The sequence below is a fragment of the Pristis pectinata genome, chromosome 2 (genome assembly GCF_009764475.1).
Source record: "Pristis pectinata isolate sPriPec2 chromosome 2, sPriPec2.1.pri, whole genome shotgun sequence".
Classification (NCBI taxonomy): Eukaryota; Metazoa; Chordata; class Chondrichthyes; order Rhinopristiformes; family Pristidae; genus Pristis; species Pristis pectinata.
Window position 1 is genome coordinate 105,724,921 of NC_067406.1, and position 18,354 is coordinate 105,743,274.

Consider the following 18,354-nt stretch of genomic DNA (forward strand, 5'->3'; position numbering starts at 1 on the left):
AAGTAGGATGGAGTATGTGGATGTACACAAAGATGTATACACACATGCTCATTAAAGTTTTAGAAATCAACTCACTCGTGGGTCCTCCACTATCTTATTTCCTAGTAAATGCTTGTGGTTTGAAGGGTCTTAAGTTAAATAGTTCTCATGTTAGTGTATGATTTATTGCATACTTGAAGGTGTTTTGGCTTTTATATTTTGAGGAAGACATGGTTTTGCTTCACCTCTTCACACAGTGTGTTTGGGAGTAGAGCTGATAAAGAACAGGAAAACCTATAATTGAGTACTCAGGAGTGACATTGATACAAAAATCAGGTCCTAGGAGCAATATTAGAAAATGATATCACATTAAAGGAAAGGAAGGTATTGAAAACTGTGTAATTTATCAGACACATTTTTAATTACAAAGCCTAACTAAATAAATAAATGTAAACATAGAACCAGAGTAATTAATAAATACAAATAATAAAATTTATTTGGTAGAGGGCAGTAATATTAAGGAATTGCATTAGATAAATAGCTGATATGAGCAAATAACAAATCAATGTTAGAATATATTAATCTACTCCAACTCATTTGTACTGGATCTCATACATTTACAGCTCTGCAGATAAGAAACAAATACTGCTGAGAAATGGCATTGCAGCTTTTGTGTCAAAACTGTAAATTATGTATGAGTCTATGGACAGCAAAACTGAAGGAAACTGGTGTTTCAGTAAGAGATATTCTAACAAGTAAAAAGGGAAAGGGTTTTGAGATAGTTTCCTCAGAGTACAACTCAGTGGAAAGCAAAGGTGCAAGAAGGTAAGAGCAAGGCCATCCTTGCAAGTCAGCAAGGAAGAAGGAAATGAAAGATGATAGACACAGGGACCACTTCTGGGGCAGAAAGGACCTGTGCAGGTGAGACAGGTCAGGCTGGAACCAATGCTGTGGAATAGGATACCAATAGGGTATTTGAAAAGGCTAGTTACTGTAATATTAAATATAGTTTGTGTAAAAGGTACAATGGGGCACACAATTCCTGAGTTGCATTCAGGATAACATTTTCACCTAATATGTTGCAAGTGATCTCCAAGAATGGATAAGATTCTGGCTTTAATTTTAGGAAATAAAACAGAGCAGGTGGAAGCTGTATCAATGGCATAGTATATGCGTGGTAGTAAGTCGGATGTACCAAAGTTATGGAAAAGGCCAAAGATAAAATAGAAGTAAATGTTCTAAACTGGGGTAACACCAATTTTACAGGACTGAGAAATGAAAGAGCAGGAGAGGACTGGAAACAGCTACTGGAAGTAAGTCAGTCTCAGAGTAATGGGAGGCATTCAACTTCAAGATATGAGGGGTTCAAGATAAACATATTTCCACAAAGAAAAAGGGTAGGGCTATCAAATCTAGAGCTCCTGGAAGGTGTATGGAGAATAAGATATGAGAAAAATAAAGTTTATGTCAGATACCAAGACCTTAATGTGGCAGAAAGACAAAAAGAATAAAGAAAGTGTGGGAGTAAATCTGAAAGGGAAACTTTGAAAGCAAAGTAAGACGAAAGAAAATCCAAGGATGTTTATAATAAATACAGAAAGAGTGATAGAAATAACAAATGAAACAGAAGGGCCTATTAGGGACCAAAAAGGTAACCCATGTGTGAAGGTGTAGGATGTGGGTGAGGTTCTTAATGAATATTTTGTATCTGTCTACGCAGGTACAATCCTGAACTCTGGTTCTATCAGTGCAGTTTGCACTTTCTCCCTGTGACCATGTGAGTTTCCTGAAAACTCCACTTTCCTCCCGCATCCCAAAGATACACTGGTTAGTATATTGCCTATATAAATAGCCCCAAGTATGCAAGTATAGTAGAATGAAGAGAGTTTCAAGAGAAACTGCTGCCCAGCACCATCCTCTCACATGCAGGCACCTTCCCCTATCTCCACAACACACAGGAGCACCAGTCCACAGAACAAAAGAGCGAGAAGCAAGACAATGTAACATTGCAACTGAAATTACTAAGCGCCAGCACAAACACTGAGACTGTGTAGGATGAACAGGCCAGATAAGAGGTACGTTTCATGGGGTTACAGTTTGGTGAGAGGATTGGGGAAGTCAGTGTTGCAACACCATGAAGGGTGAGTTCACACTTTGGTCCTACACTTGAAGAACTCCAGTGAGAACTACTGTAGGGGAGCATACACAGGAAGGCTGCTACAGAAGTCAGGTCTATCCAATGTCAAGGATCAGGGGTGAGCCCCCTGGTAGCCCCTTCTGCCCTTTCTGTAGGAAGCGTATCATTTCCTTTCTGTTGTGTTAATGCAACAGATTTCTGCTTCCATTAAGACACAGGTGAATGATGTTCAAAGTCCTCATGTCTTAATGGAGTGTTATCCCACTCCATTCAGTGCCATGTCAACATTCACCCAGGAGCGGACACATCAACCACAGATGGATTGACGCCACATTGTTCTTCAACAGAGCATGGACAACAACAGTTGTTATCATCAGAGTGCAGCCTACTGCCATGGGTATCACTGCAGGTCTGCAAGCTTTGACAGCATTTTTATGATCCATATCAGATCAGATACACAGTCTGTTGTCCACCCAATCCCAGAGAGCTCCATGGTAATACGGAGCTTGAAAGTACAATCCCCTCTTTGGATATCATATTTCTCCTCCCACCACTTATTCTCCAGCAATAACCCCATAAATGTTTCACAGCCAGCCACCCTAGACAACTGGCTCTCAAGCTCTGCTCTTGTACCTTTGCTATTGGTAAAGCTTTCATGGAAAATCAAGTGTAACATGTAATGGAATGGAGTACTGGTGATGAAGCCATTCTGATGATCTGATGGTCAGCTCTACAGAGTTGAATTGTTTGCATAGGACACGCATCCCATTACAGACAGAGTCATACAGCATAGAAACAGTCCCTTTAGCCCATGCCAACCAAGGTTTTGCCAGCATTTGGCCAATATCCCCCTAAACCCTTCCTATCCATGTCGGATAATCTTTCAACTGGAGGTTGAAAAGTTTCAAGATCTTTTCTGCTGTTCCATCTTCAAACATTTGTAACTGAATATAGAATACTCCTATTATTCCTCTGCAAGGACTGGTCCCAGCCTGTTGAGAAGTCTTGCATAGTCAACTTCTTCCCTAGAACCAATTTCAATATTGTGTTTATCTGAAATCCTCCTGTCTGCCTCATTCTGTCGCCACAAACTAACATGCCTTATCCTCATGCTTCCATGTGGACTAACAAAAGGGGAACATGGGTAAAGCAGAGATTACCATCTTTGAGCTTCTGATCTTCAATATTTGCTCTAGCATCTGGAACTCTGCAGCTGCAGGACCACAATCCTTTAACTTCCTTTGATTCCAATGTGAAGAGGCAGCTGTTCCCTTCCTCCCATGTGAGAGTCATGTAAATAGCTGTAGGAACACCTGCCTGTCCTCTGAATTATCAAGTCACCTATTATTACTGTCTTTTTTTAAACACCTTGCCACGCAGCCTTGTGTGTGATACCATCCTTTAGACTGCAATCCTTTGGGATTATGAGTGCCACATTTTTGTCTTGCTCCACTGCACTCCATTCAATCATTTTTTAATGAGGTCTTAGCTTGAATTTTTAGTATCTGGAGATGCACATTCATATTCTGCAGCGATCATTGGAAAACAAGTCTGATTAATCAGCACACTGATATCTTACAGTTTAATGCAGCTTGGCAATCTCTCATTTCACATTGAAGCTCCCCTTCTCTGAACTATAATGTAAACCTGGAACTACTTATATCTAATTCCCATGTTGTGGGATCTTTTTCACACTGTGTGGCATTGCTTTTAATAATATGTAAGTTACAGCCTGAGAATGTGAGATTGTATTCTGAACAGATCAACAGTTTATCAAAATAACATAGTCCAAATTGTTTCTGAGTGGACAGTAATTCCCAGCTGTTGAGTGCACGTGAACAGCATTATTCAGCACTCACAACAGGTCTTGCATAATGACTCAGAGATTCTTCCTTTTGTAAAGAAGTGCATGCTCAGGCGGTATTCCATGTTTTGTACAAGACCCCCATATTACACATGTTCCAAGGTGTTCTGCATGATGGAATAGGTCTTTCATGTGAAAACGTGAACAGAGGCCTTTCCTCTGCAATCTGTTATCCTTATGGAGAGTGGAAATGGCAGAGGAAGTGTGTTTGGCAGCAGACTGGGAATGGGATTGATGAAGATGGTCTGTGGAGACTGGTGGTAGGGGAAGGGGAGATGATCCAAGTGCAACGAACACAAAATGCTGGAGGAACTCAGCAGGTCAGGCAGCATCTATGGAGGGAAAAACAGTTGATGTTTTGGGCTGAGACCCTTCATAAGGACTGGAAAGGAAGAGGGCAGAGGCCAGAATAAGAGGGGAGGGGGAGGGGGAGGAGCACAAGCTGGCAGGTGATAGGTGAGTCCAGGTGAGAGGGGAAAGGTAGGTAGGTGGGGGAGGGTGGATGAAAGGGAATGATATGAGAAGCTGGGAGGTGATAGGTGGAAAAGTCAAAGGGCTGAAGAAGAAGGAGGAGAGGACAGTAGGCCATGGAATGGAGGTGGGCAGGTCGTGAGGGCAGGGAAGGGGAAAGAGAAGGGGTGAAGGGACCACAGGAATGAGGAAAAACAAAGAGGGGGGAGGGGTTACAGGAAGTTAGAGTAATCAATGTTGAGGCCATCATGTTGGAGACTACCAAGCTGGGATATGAGGTGTTGCTCCTCCAGCCTGCATCTGGCCTCAACTACCAGTAGATCCTGGCTGTTGCAGCAGATGAAGCAAAGGTGCTCAACGAAGCTATCCCCCAACCTGTGTCGGGTCTCACCAATATAGAGGAGGCCGCACCGGGAGCACTGGATGCAATAAATGACGCCGATGGGTTCACATATGAAGAGCAGCCTCACCTGGAAGGACTGTTTAGGGCCCCGAATGGTGGTGAGAGAGGAGGTGTTGGGACAGGTGTAACACTTAGCACGGTTGCAGGGATAAGTGTCGGGAGGGTCATCGGTGGGGAGGGACGAGTGGACAAGGGAGTCACAGAGAGAGCAATCCCTGTGGAAAGCAGAGAGGGGAGGAGAAGATGTGCCTGGTGGTGGCATCCTCTTGCAGATGGCGGAAGTTGCTGAGAATGATGTGTTGGATGCGGAGGCTCGTGGGGAGGTAGGTGAGGACAAGGGGAACCCTATCCCTGTTATGTTGGGGGGTGGGGATGGGGTGAGGGCAGACATGTGGGAAATGGAGGAGAAGTGGGTGAGGGCTGCGTTGATAGCAGTGGAGGGGAAACCCTGTTTACTGAAAAAGGAGGACATTTCAGATGTCCTGGAATGGACAATCTCATCATGAGAACAGATGTGGCAGAGGGGGAGCAACTGAGAGAAGGGAATAGCATTCTTGCAAGTGACAGGGTGGGAAGAGGTGTAGTCAAGGTAGCTGTGGGATTCAGTGGGTTTGTAAAAGATGTCGGTAGATAATCTGCTTCTGAAGATGGAGACAGAGATATCCAGAAAGGGGAGAGAGGTGTCGGAGATGGAACAAGTGAATTTGAGGGCGGGGTGGAAGTTGGTGGTGAAGTTGGTGGTGAAGTTGACGAAATTGCCGAGCTCCACATGGGTGCAGGAAGCAGCCTCGATGCAGTTGTCAATCGAGTGGAGAAGGAGTTGGGGAGTGTTACAGATGTGGGCTTGGAACATGGACTGATCCACATAGTCAATGAAAAGGCAGGCATAGCTGGGGCCCATGCAATGCCCATGGCTACACTTTTGGTCTGGAGAAAGTGGGAGGAGCTGAAAGAGAAATTGTTAAGGGTGAGTACCAGTTCCGCCAGATGGAGGAGGGTGGTGGTGGCGGGGATCTGCTTGGGTCTGTTGTCAAAAAAGAAGCGGAGAGCCTTGAGGCCTTCCTGATGGAGGATGGAAGTGTACAGGGACTGGACGTCCCTCCTGACACATCGCTGCAACCATGCAAAGTGTTACACCTGCCCCTACACTTCCTCCCTCACCACCATTCATGGCCCTAAACAGTCCTTCCAAGTGAGGCAGCGCTGGTTTCCTCCCACATTCCAAAGACATACAGGGTAGGAAGTTATGGGCATGCTATGTTGGTGCCGGAAGCGTGGCGACACTTGTGGGCTGCCCCCCAAATCACTACGCAAAAGATGTATTTCACTGTGTGTTTCAATGTACATGTGACTAATAAAGAGATCTTTCTTATCTTATCTTATCTTATCTTATCTTATCTTATCTTATCTTATCTTATCTTATCTTATCTTATCTTATCTTATCTTAATGCATCCGGTGCTCCCAGTGCAGCCTCCTCCACATCGGTAAGACCCGACGCAGATTGGGGAACCACTTCATCGAGCACCTTTGATCCATCCGCCACAACAGCCAGGAACTCCTGGTGGCCAGCCATTTTAATTCCACTTCTCATTCCCACACTGACATGTCTGTCCATGGCCTCCTCTAGTGCCACATTGAGACCAGACACAGCTTGCAGGAGTAACACCTCATATTCCGGCTTGGTAGTCTCCAACCTGACGACATCAACATCGACAACATCAACATTGAGTTTTCTAACTTCCGGTAACCCGTCCTCTCTGCTTTCTCCCACCCCCCTTTGTTTTCCCTCATTCCTGTGGCCCATTCACCCCTTCTCTGTCCCCTCCCCACCCTCACGACCTGCCCACCTCCCCTTTATTCCATGGCCTACTGTCCTCTCCTCTCAGATCCCTTCTTCTTCAGTCCTTTGCCTCTTCCACATCACCTCCCAGCTTCTCACATCATTCCCTTTCAGCCCCCATCACCCACCTACCTACCTTCCCGTCTCACTTAGACTCACCTTTCACCTGCCAGTTCGTGCTCCTCCCCCTCCCCCTCCCCCCCATCCTCTTATTCTGATTTCTGCCCTCTTCCTTTCCAGTCCTGATGAAGGGTCTCGACCCAATATATTGACTGTTCATTTCCCTCCATAGATACTGCCTGACCTGCTGAGTTCCTCCAGCATTTTGTGTTTGTTGCTCCAGGTGTTTCCAGCTCTTGCAGTCTCTCTTGTGTTTCCAAGCTGGGTGTGGGGAGAGGTGAAGAGGTGATTGGGATGGAGATAACTGGTGGAATGAGGCAGATGATCGGGAGGCATGAGGACAATGTCAGAGACGAGTGCCTGTGGTGGTTATAAGGGGCATCAATAACATACTGAGAGATAGGAACCTACCTAAAAGGAGATAGATGACCTGAACTCCCCAGCAGTGGGCCAGGTGGGGTCCAACCTTTTAACAAATACTATTGCAGATGTCAACCCTCCAATTATGATTTGCCTCAGTGTTCCTCAGCCCTTCCACGTGCCATAGGATTTTGCACAAGTGACACCTCGCAATCACTGTTTACTCTTTAATGGCACTGCACATGCTCAGTGGCCTCTGTGTGTAAGTTGCATCCCTGAAAGACTTGGAATGAAAATTTAGAAGAGCAAGATAGTGAACAAAGTTCCACTGAACAGCACATATAAATGTTGCTCTATGAAATAACATTTCTAGATCATTTTACCAAGCATACATTGATAGAAAGCACAAGCTCTGTTTTGAAAAAGGATGTCTATTTCAGAAAAAGCACACATCAACACTTGGTGAGACTGATATTAGATATCAACGGCCTTTCTGACAACTGCTCAATAATACTGAAATAAAGTGCATCCTGGGATAGCCTGCTACCTCTGGGTTATCACCACAAATGAGCAGACATATCATGCCCTTGACCAGAGGAAGGTGTTGTTCCTACTCTTACCCACCCCAAAAATTAAGCTTTTTTAGCTTGACTGCTGGTTCAACTGGGCAATTTGCACAACTGTACACATTACTTAGTATGCACTCCATTCAGAGTGCTGCATCAGGAGCACCTAAAATGTTAATTTAATTTCTTAAGCTGGTGGTGTTGACAGGTTGCTTGTCACACATTGTGTCAGGCCCAGATGCTACTTTCTGTAGCCAGAGGGCGATAATTCATTCCCTAAGATCTCTGAGACACCATCATCCTGTTTCCATCAGACAGGAAGCATCAAAATCCAACCCAAATACAAAAGCATCTCTTCAACTCCAAAATACAGTTCAGTTTTTCTACTTAAATGTTATCGTTATCAGTAACGAATGATTATTTGAAGCAAGAATCCCCAGTTACACAGCAAATTATTAATGAACTGCTAAAGTGAAAGTTGAAAGTACGTAGCAGCAGAAATCTCATGAGAGATATTCATCCTAAACACGCAATGTAGCAACCTCTATGTATTACACTCCACCTCTAAAATTCAGATCCACTTAACTAAATAGAACTAAGCTTCATAAGTGGAGTATCAATACTATATAAACAAACTGAGGATCCATAGCTACACTATCACATCAACAGTAAAGGCTCAGACTATACCATATCTAACTGTACTTTTTCCTGCTTTTTTTAGTGAAGCCATAAATTGTGATTTCCTTATTTCTTACCAATCTAGACAAAAATATTAGTATTTTATTAATACTTGATCCTTTCTCTCCCCTATATGACTCCAAAACCACAGGTTAGCCAAGGCTTCTATTTGAATCATGAAGCCTTTGAGTTACAATATTGGTTAACTATACTTTTGACAGTAAAATCCTCCCAAATCTTCTGGTGAAGTAAATCTCAAACTCATTTATTATCGAGTAATCCAGCAATCTACCGCATTGCAACACATGTGATAGCACCACAAAAAAAGTTGGAAGATCGCATCCATAAACTAAAGACTCTTAAATTTATGTACATTAAGCTGAACCTAAGCTTACTCTATATTATGGCATCAAGTGATTTTAATTCTACCTGATATATGGCAAAAGTAGTTCAAACGTTCTTCATTTTCACCCTGTTGTTGCCAATCTGTTCCTTTTAGCAGCTGATAAAACTGCTAAAATCTGGTTGAAACTACGTTAATGAATGTAAATGGGTCCTGTGATGTACTGGGCCCTGGAGGAAGTTTTACCAGCTGCTGCATGGTTGTAACCTCATCTCAAGTGTAAGGCAAAAATGCAAACTGTTTTTATTGATTGTATTTAGACCTTAATTGGGTGATTATACAATTTCCTGACTCAAAGTAAGTACAAGGCACCAGCCTGTTATTTTTATAATATGCTCATGTCAGAAATTTTGTCAGTAACATAATGGTATATCCATAGATTCAATATGTTTTTCCCCCCCCCATAAATGTTTTAATATTTTGTTAATTCTTGGGTTGTGGGTGTTACTGATGAGGGTAGCATACATTTTCAGTCTCCTATAGTCCTCAGAAGATGTTGATAGGTTTTCTTTTTCCATTACCTTTACTGAGCAGCGGTGTTCACGTGCAACAAGATCAACTAATGTTAGCAAGTTCCTTTAAAGGACATCAGTGAAATAGCTGAGTTATTCTGACAATCTAGCTCCTTTGTGGTCAATTCTGTAGCTTTTTATTTCCAATTTTCTTGAACTGAATTTAAACTGCCATAATGGAAATTTCAAAAATATTATCTTGTGAATCTTGTCCAAAGGATTACTATTACAGTAATATTATCACTGTGCTATGCTATCCAAAGGAACATAGATATTTATAAAGAGGACATTGAGATTTTTAATTAAAAAGCAATATTCAATACTTACCTATTTCCCGTGTAAGAATTTTTTGCCTAGCATGAACAATGGGTCAAATGGGCTGCTTCCTTGCTATAAATTTCAATGTATCCTTTACTACATTTTCCAGATTTCACTAAAAAATAATAGCTTTATCTCTGCACTTTCTCTGCATTGTGCTTTGCTGATCAACTAATATACTGGCAATAACTACTGTATAAGGATCAAATTTGTAAAAGTGATTCATTAGAAACAAATAAAAAATGAATTATTTGTTTCAGTACTTGTTATGAATGTCTGTTTATCCACTGTTTATAGAGCTCACATTTGATGTGCAAACTCCACGGAACCGTATGGCAAATTCCAACTGGAATTATTTGTCATCATCAGTTTCATTTAACAACTAACTTAGTCTACCTTGATGGAAGCTACAAGCAGAATAAATCATTACATAACATATTAGAAGTCTTATTGCAATTTAGAGGCATACACTGAATTTTGAAATTGCAAAACTGATTTAAGGAATTCACAAACTTTAGAATGATATCAAAATCAGAAATCATTTCTTTTGGAATTGGCTTGGCAAGATATTGGCACATGGATATAAATTCTAACAGTTGGCAGGACAGAAAAATGAAACAGAATACTTGCCTCTGGATTTTCTACCATGCACAAAAGCCTTTCCAAGCATCTGCCAGGTTGGTTTGTACAAGTCTTCCAAGTCAAGTTGCCATCGCTCTGGTTCCAAGTACTTGATCAGCTCTTCAACCGTATCAAAGCCTGAGACAGCCTCATTTAAGCTATCCAAGGATAGAGACGGTGGTGCTATTGTTGGGCTTTCAAAGTGGGCCTGTTATTAAAAGCAAATGAAATACAAAGTGAAAACTTCTGTAGCTTAAATCTGACACTGTTAAAATAAGGTCTTGCAAGTGAATTTGTATTTTTACAATAAAGGAAATAGAAGAATTAATAGATATTGTTAAGTTTCAATTTTCTTTTATACTATCCACTAAACAAGAGATTGCTCTAAACTCCTGCTCTTACAATCTGCCAACATTACAATTCTTCTGACTGTTTCCAAACTTCTTTTCAGCTTTGGGTGCAATCATTATTCCAGGTACAAATTACATTCAAAAAGTGCAGAGGTTTTTCAAAGTGAAGTTCAAACTAGTTTACATAACCAGAAACATAAAATCTTCCATAACCCAGCATAACTGGGCAATATTTTAGATCATATTGTTTATTTACCTTTCATTAAAAATATTCTTCTATATGTCTAAGAAGGAGTCTAGTGCTGTTTGATTAAATAGGTTTATAACAAAAGTAAGCATTTATAAGTAGTGTCTAGACAACCACTTATGAATAACCCAATTTTGACTTAATGAAAATAATTTTTAAAGAATATACAAAAACATTTACTAGTCTCGTTGATGCAGTCAGGTTCTTAATAAATTATATTTTTGATATTTGAAAACTTTTGCTAGGTGCCTAGTAATGTGTCTGTGTCTGTAAAGAAAACTTATGAGCTGCCTTAATTTGCTACAATTTGCAAAAAATTATTAGTTTAAGTTGATCAAAAATTAAAGCTGTTCTGGGGGAAGCCAGGAAGAGAACCAGTATTCAGGCCCAGCACACAGAAAAATCCAATCCACTGCCAAACCTACACTAACACACACCAAAGTATGGGATTGGTTGTACAACAAACACCCTATCAGCTTGATGGGAAATGATTACTCAACCCCTTGTATTTGCAAAGCCACAGTGACATAGCTACAGCAGAATCATGAGAGAATATAAACAAGTTGAGGCCATGAATGCCAAAATTTGCAGGATAACGTGGAAGCTCTGTTGGTTATGTGTTGCTTTGGAGGCAAAGTTGTATGAACAAAGGAGGACTGAATGAGTTATGGTCATTTCCCAAATTCTTCACTACCTCACAATAGGGTCATTCTCAGGTTCTTATTCCCCTTGAGTAAATGTCCTCTTACAGGCCCTTTCCTCCCATCAGTTAAGGTTCTCTCCAGATCCTTATCTTCCACCAGTTAAGCTTCTCCCTGAGGTCTATTTATTCCACTACTTCAAGTCCTGTCCCACCAGTTAATATTTCACTTAGAGCTCACAACTCCCACTATTCAATATCATATTCTTCATTCTCACCAGTAAATTCTTCCAGGTTCTGATGTCTCCTAGGACATTATCTTCCACCAGTTAATTATTTCCCAACTATCAAAGTCCTTTTACCAAGGTCCTTTTCTCACACCCTTTAAAATGCTCTCCCAGGTCATTGTCCTCCCTCAGAAGATTTATATCTCCCACGAGGCCTTGACTCCCTGGAAGTTTTAAGCTGATTTCCCAGGACTTTATTTCCCAGCAATTAATGTCCGATCCCTTCTTAACTATTGGTAGATAAGGAGCTGGAAGAGAACATAAACCACTGGGAAATGAAATAATCTCCCACTGGTTGAGGGGCCTTCCTAGAACATTATTTCACAACTGTTATTGTCCTCCTCCAGATCCTTAACACATTTGAATTTAATGATACTCCTTTCATGTGTTATGGATTGCTAGCAGGACCTTATCTCAAACCAGAAACCGCCCTCTTCCAGGACCACATCTATCTACTTTTAAGATGCACTCATAGGACCTCCTCCCACCAATTGATGTCCTCTCCCATATTGTGTTAAGTTGCTCTCCCAGGTTCTTATTTCCACAAATTAAATGTTCTCCCCCAGGTCTTTAATCCTCACCGTTCAAGGTCATGATGCAGTCCCTTAACACCCATCGCTTAAAATGCTCCTCAGATCCTTAAGTCCTACCAGTTAATGCTCTTCACCAAGTGCGGTTCTCTCACTAGCCAAAGTGCTCTTCCAAGATCTGATACCCCACTAATTTATACCATTTACTTACTACAATTATATATGCCATTTTGAGATATAGGAGAATGACTGATGATCTCATTAAAGCACATAAAATTCTTGTATGGTTTTTTATGTTCTCCCAGGTCTTTTTCTGTGACAAGCTCATGTTCTCTTTCTTTTCCCCATCTCCCACCATTCAAGGTTATATTCTAAACTTCTACCAGTCAAACTCCTCTTCGACACTTATCTCAGCCAATTGAAAACCATTTCCTTTAGACCTTTATCTCCTATTCATCATGGTGCTCTTCTTGGTTTTTATCTCCCTCCAGTTAAGCTTCTCTCACAGGTTTTAATTGGTGTTAAGATCCTCTTGTGCAAAGTTTTCTCCCAGCAGTGAAGGTCCTTGCCTTCGTCCTTACCTCCCACATCTTATGGTGCTTTCCCAGATCCTTACTCATTTTGTGATCAAGCACTTTATCAGGTTTCTTTTTTACTTCTGGTTAAAGTACACTCCCAGAAATTTATCACTCACCAGTTAATGTTCTGTGCCAGGTCTTTATCTCACCTGGGTAAGAAGCACTCCTGTATGATTTTCTCCCACCAGGTCATATTCTCTCTCAGATCGCCTGTCACTTATGGTACTCTCCCAGGTCATCATATCCCATTGGCTAAGACGCTCTCCCGAAGCCTTATCTCCCTCCATTCAAAATTCTGTCCTAGAAACTAATTCCCAAACTAATACTTAAACTGTATTAAGGTATTCTCCAAGGCCCTTATCTGCCTTGTGTTAAGGTGCATCCCAGGTCCATATATCTTTCTTATGTTAAGATACATTTGCAGGATCTTACTTTCCACTATTCAGCTTAACCTCTGTGGTGGAGAAAATTTTAGAAACAATAAATGAGCAACTGCTTGCATAGTGTGGATTAATTAGAGAAAGCCAGCACGGAATTGTTAAATAGCCCACATTCCCAGCGTGAACAATAAGTTTCAAGTAGCCCACACTCCCCCTGCTCTTTTCTCTCTCTTTTTGATCCACACAGGTTCTCCCAGTCATCCCACCTCCCCCTCCCCCTCCACCAACCCCCATCACCCAGTTTCATTCCCTTCCTCACCTGTCTCCATCTGCCTATCACCCACACACTATAACTACTGGGTCTCCTATTCCATCCCCCAACAGGTTCCATCTGTCCATCATCCCTCCCTTATCTGGTTCGACTTATCACCTTCTTTATCAGATTCCAGTATCTGCAGCCTCTTGTGTCTCCACAGCCTCTGTCTCTAGCTCACCTCCCCTCCTCCACCTGGCTCCATCTGCCCCTATTCTTTCCCTCTCCTTATCTGTCTCTACCTATCACTCACCAGCCGCTGTATCCCAACTCCACCCTGCCCCTCCCCCACCTGGCTCTATCTGCCCATGATTCCTCTCCTCACCTGATTCCACCTATCGCCTGCCAGCTCCTGCATCACTCCTCCCCTCACCTCTTTATACCAGCTATCTCCCCCTTACATCCCCAGTCCCGACACAGGGTCTTGGCCCGAACAGCTGACTATCTCTCTGCCTCCACAATGCTGCCTGACCCACTGAGTTCCTTCAGCAGTGTGTTTTTTTTTCGAAAAGGAACCGTTAAAAGCAAGTCATATCTGACTAACTTGATAATTTTCTAATAAATCAATAGAATGGGTTGATGAGGGAAATGCAATTGATGTGGCATTTCCAGGTTTACAGATGGCATTTGATAAAGTGACACATACTTGGGCTGTCATCAAGCTTGAAGGCACTGGAACAAAAAGAACTGTAGCAACCTGAATGGAAAACTACCTGTGTTACAGGAAACAGAGATTAGTAGCAAAAGGTTGTTTTTCAGAATGGAGGGAAATGTCTAGTGGTATTCGCCAAGGAATCATTGTTTTTCTTAATGTATATGAATGATTTTAATGTGGGTGTACAGGGCACGACTCCCAAGTTTGTAGATGAGGCATAATCTGGAGACAGTGAACTGTAAGAAGTGATAGACTTCAAGGAGATAAAGGCAGGCCGGTGCTTTGGCAGATGCATTTCACATTCAACTCAACGCTGAGAAATGTAATGTCTTATATTTCGGAAGGAACAACAAGAGTCAATATAAACTGGAGGGGGACAACTCTAAAAGGGTTGCAAAATCAGAGAGATCTGGGGGAACGTTTGCATATTTCTCTGACAGTGGCTGGGCAGGTTGGGAAAATATTACAGTACACAGGATCCTGGGCTTAATCAATAAAGACATAGAGTACAACAGTAAGGAAGTCATATAAACCTTTATGAAATGTGGGCTGACAAGTGGCAGATGGAGTTCAATCCGGAGAAGTGTGAGGTGGTACACTTTGGAAGGACAAACTACAGGGCAGAGTACAGGGTAAACGGCAAGGTACTTGGCAGTGTGGAGGAGCTGAGGGATCTGGGGGTTCATATTCACAGTTCATTGAAAGTTGCCTCACAGGTGGAAAGAGCAGTTAAGAAGGCCAATGGGATGTTGGCTTTCATAAGTCGTGGGATTGAGTTTAAGAGCAGCGAGGTTATGATGCAGCTTTACAAAACTCTAGTTAGGCCACATTTAGAGTACTGTGTTCAGTTCTGGTCACCTCATTATAGGAAGGATGTGGAGGCATTGGAGAGGGTGCAGAGGAGATTTACCAGGATGCTGCCTGGATTGGAGGGTATTGAATATGAGGAGAGGCTTAAGGTGCTAGGGCTTTATTCACTGGAAAGGAGGAGGATGAGAGGAGACATGATAGAGGTATATAAAATATTGAGAGGAATAGATAGAGTAGACAGTCAGCGCCTCCTTCCCAGGGCACCAATGCTCAAGACGAGAGGTCATGGCTTTAAGGTTATGGGTGGGAGGTTCAGGGGAGATGTCAGAGGGAGGTTTTTCACCCAAAGAGTGGTTGGTGCATGAAATGCACTGCCTGGGGTGGTGGTGGAGGCAGATACATTGAACAGGTTCAAGAGCTTGTTGGATAGGCATATGGAGGAACGTGAGATAGAGGGATATGCGGGAGGAAAGGGTTAGGTAGTGTGAGGGTGGTCTGATGGACGGCACGACACGGTGGGCCGAAGGGCCTGTTTTGTGCTGTATGGTTCTATGGTTCTATGGTTCTATGGTTTGATCACAACTGGAGTATTGTGTCCTGTTCTGGGTGCCATACATAACTGAAGATGTGAAGGCTTTGGAGAGGGTGCAGAAGAGTTTATCAAAATAATTCCAGGGATGAGCAACTTTGTTATGGAGATAAACTGGAGGAACTGAGGTTGTTTTCCTTGGAACAAATTAATATGCAAGTGGATATGAAAGAGGTATTGAAAACATGAAGGTTAGAGAATAGCAGAGAGATACAGTTACCATCTACAGAAGAGGATGTGGTCATAAAGCGATTGGCAAAAAAATTAAATGAAAAGATTTCTTCTTAATGAGGGTCTGGAATACACTGTATAGGTAGTAGCAGAGGCAAATTCAACTGAAACATTCAAAAAAAGAGCTGGACAACAATCAAAGGAAAGGAAACCTACAAGTGTTTTTGGAAGAGGACAGGGGACAGGGACTAGCTAGACTGCAATTACAAAGAACTGATACAGACTTAGTGGGCAGCATAGCCTTTCTGCAACCATTCTGTGACATCTTGACCAGTTAATGTTCTCTCCAAGATCCTTATGTCCCACTGGTGAAGGCCCTCTTCTCATAGTCTTCATCTTCCAACACATTTCAAGGTTTTGTCACAGACCCTAAACGCTGAACAGTTGAGGTAATCTACCAGGTTCTTACTTCTCATGAGTTAATGCTCTCACCTAGGTTCTAATCTCCCACTATTCAATGTCACAACCTAGATCTCATCATATGTTCATCTCTCACCCAAAAAGGTCCTCCCACCAGTCCTTATTTCCCACCAGTCTACATGCCCCCTTAAGTACCTATCTCTCATCAATTAATACTTCCCCCACCTATAGATGCTTAAAACCGAAAAATTAATGATTTTACCTTAGTCCTCAATCTTCCAACACTCAAGGACAAGCAACAGACCCTTAACTTGCAGTAATTAAGGTGCTGTCCCACATCATTATCTCCCACCAATTAATATTTTCTCCCAGTATCTTTTCTCTAACCAGGTAATGTTCTCTCCTAGCTCCTAATTTTCACTGTGTGAAGGTACTCTCCTCGATCCTTTTTTCCCATGAATTAGTTCTCTTGTGGGTCCTTCTATCCCACTAGCTAAGGTCCTATCGTAGGACCTTAACTTCCAGCTGTTATCATCCACTCCAAGGTCCTTATCTCCTACAAGTTAAGGTGCTGATCCTATTTTTTCCTACCAATTAAGGCCTTTGTCAAGGTTCTTATTTCCCATTAGATAACTGGCATGCCCAATCTATTATTACATTGGATGCAGGAGTGAAGATGTCTCACTGCAATTGTGTAGGGTGTTGGTGAAATGGCACCTAGAGTATTGTGTGAAGTTTTGGTCTCCTTACCTAAGAAAGCCTGTACTTCTATTGAGAGAGTGCAGTGAAGAATTACTAGAATTACTGGTTCCAGGGATGTGTGTTTTCCATAGGAGGAGAGGACGAGGTTTATATGAGTGAGAGGCGAAAGCAATGAAACTTATAAAATTCATACAGGGCTTGACAGACTGGATCCAGGGAGGATGTTTCCACTTGCTGTGGAGTCCAGAACTAGCAACTACAGTCTCAGGATAAAAGATTGTCATGGAGTCATACAGTACCAGCCTGTCAAGTCGTTGCCAACCATCAACCACATTCTCATCAACTCTCCCCAGATTGCTACCACTCACCTGCACACTAGGGGCAATTTACAGTGGCTAATTAACTCACCAACCAGCCCATCTTTGGGATATAGGTGGAGACCAGAGAACACAGAGGAAACCCACAGGGTCACAGAGAGAATGCAAACTGTACAGAGACAGCATCTGAGGGCAGGATTGAACCCGGGTCTCTGGCACTGTGAGGCAGTGGCTCTACAAGCTGTGTCACTGTGCCATCCAGACATATAGGACAGAGATGAGGAGAAATTTCTTCATGCAGAAGGTGGAGAGTCCTTGAGATTCTCTGGCCTGTAAAGCCTTGGAGACTTGGTCATTAAGTTCATTCAAAACCGAGATCATGAATTCCTGAATATAAGGAAATCAAAGGATATGGGGATAGTGCAGGAAATTTACACTGAAGTAGAAGATTGCCCATTATCTTAATAAAGGGAGAAATTGGCTCAAAGAATCAAATATCCTACTCCTGCTCTTATTTCTTACATTCTAATGTTTTTAACTCCCACTGTTTTCTCCCGGGCTTGCCCATGTCCTTATGAGTTGATGTCCTCTTCCCAGTGCTCAGTTGGACAACTATCAATTAGGGGGCTCACTCAGGTACCTTATCACCCACCAGTTAATGCCCTCTCCCAGATGTTCATTCCCACCTGTTAAGCAACTCTCTTCTGCTCCCTAACTTCCACTATTCAAGTTATGTGAAACACCCATTATCCGCAAGGTTGTCCCAGATTCTAAGGTTCCACCATTTTCATCTCTCTCCCAAGCACTGATCCCTCTGCACATTATCTCCGTTCGGTTGACATCTTCACAGGTCGTTGTATCCCACAGTTCAAGGTACTACAGCAGGTCCTCATCTCCCATCTGTGAAATGCCCTCTATCAGTTAAAGTCCTCCTATCTCACAATTGTTAGTAGTTCTGTCCTGGACCCACCAGTTAAAGTCCTCTCCCAATTCCCAATTCCCCTCCCAGGTCCTTTTCCTCCATCATCTTCTTCACTGTTTACAGCTTTTAGAAACAATTTTGCAATATTGTTTTGCAGATCTGCCCCCTTT

The 18,354-nt window shown here is 42.3% G+C and overlaps 1 protein-coding gene across 3 annotated transcripts in view; it reads right to left on the reverse strand.

The window, feature by feature from the left end:
• The window catches only part of pdgfc (platelet derived growth factor c), a 227,696-nt gene that overhangs the window by 20,495 nt on the left and 188,847 nt on the right, over positions 1-18,354 (reverse strand). For all 3 annotated transcript variants that reach the window (XM_052041808.1, XM_052041817.1, XM_052041802.1), the window contains one exon: positions 10,283-10,481. In XM_052041808.1, coding sequence (XP_051897768.1) covers positions 10,283-10,481 — 199 coding nt within the window. The remainder of the gene's footprint in view (positions 1-10,282; positions 10,482-18,354) is intronic.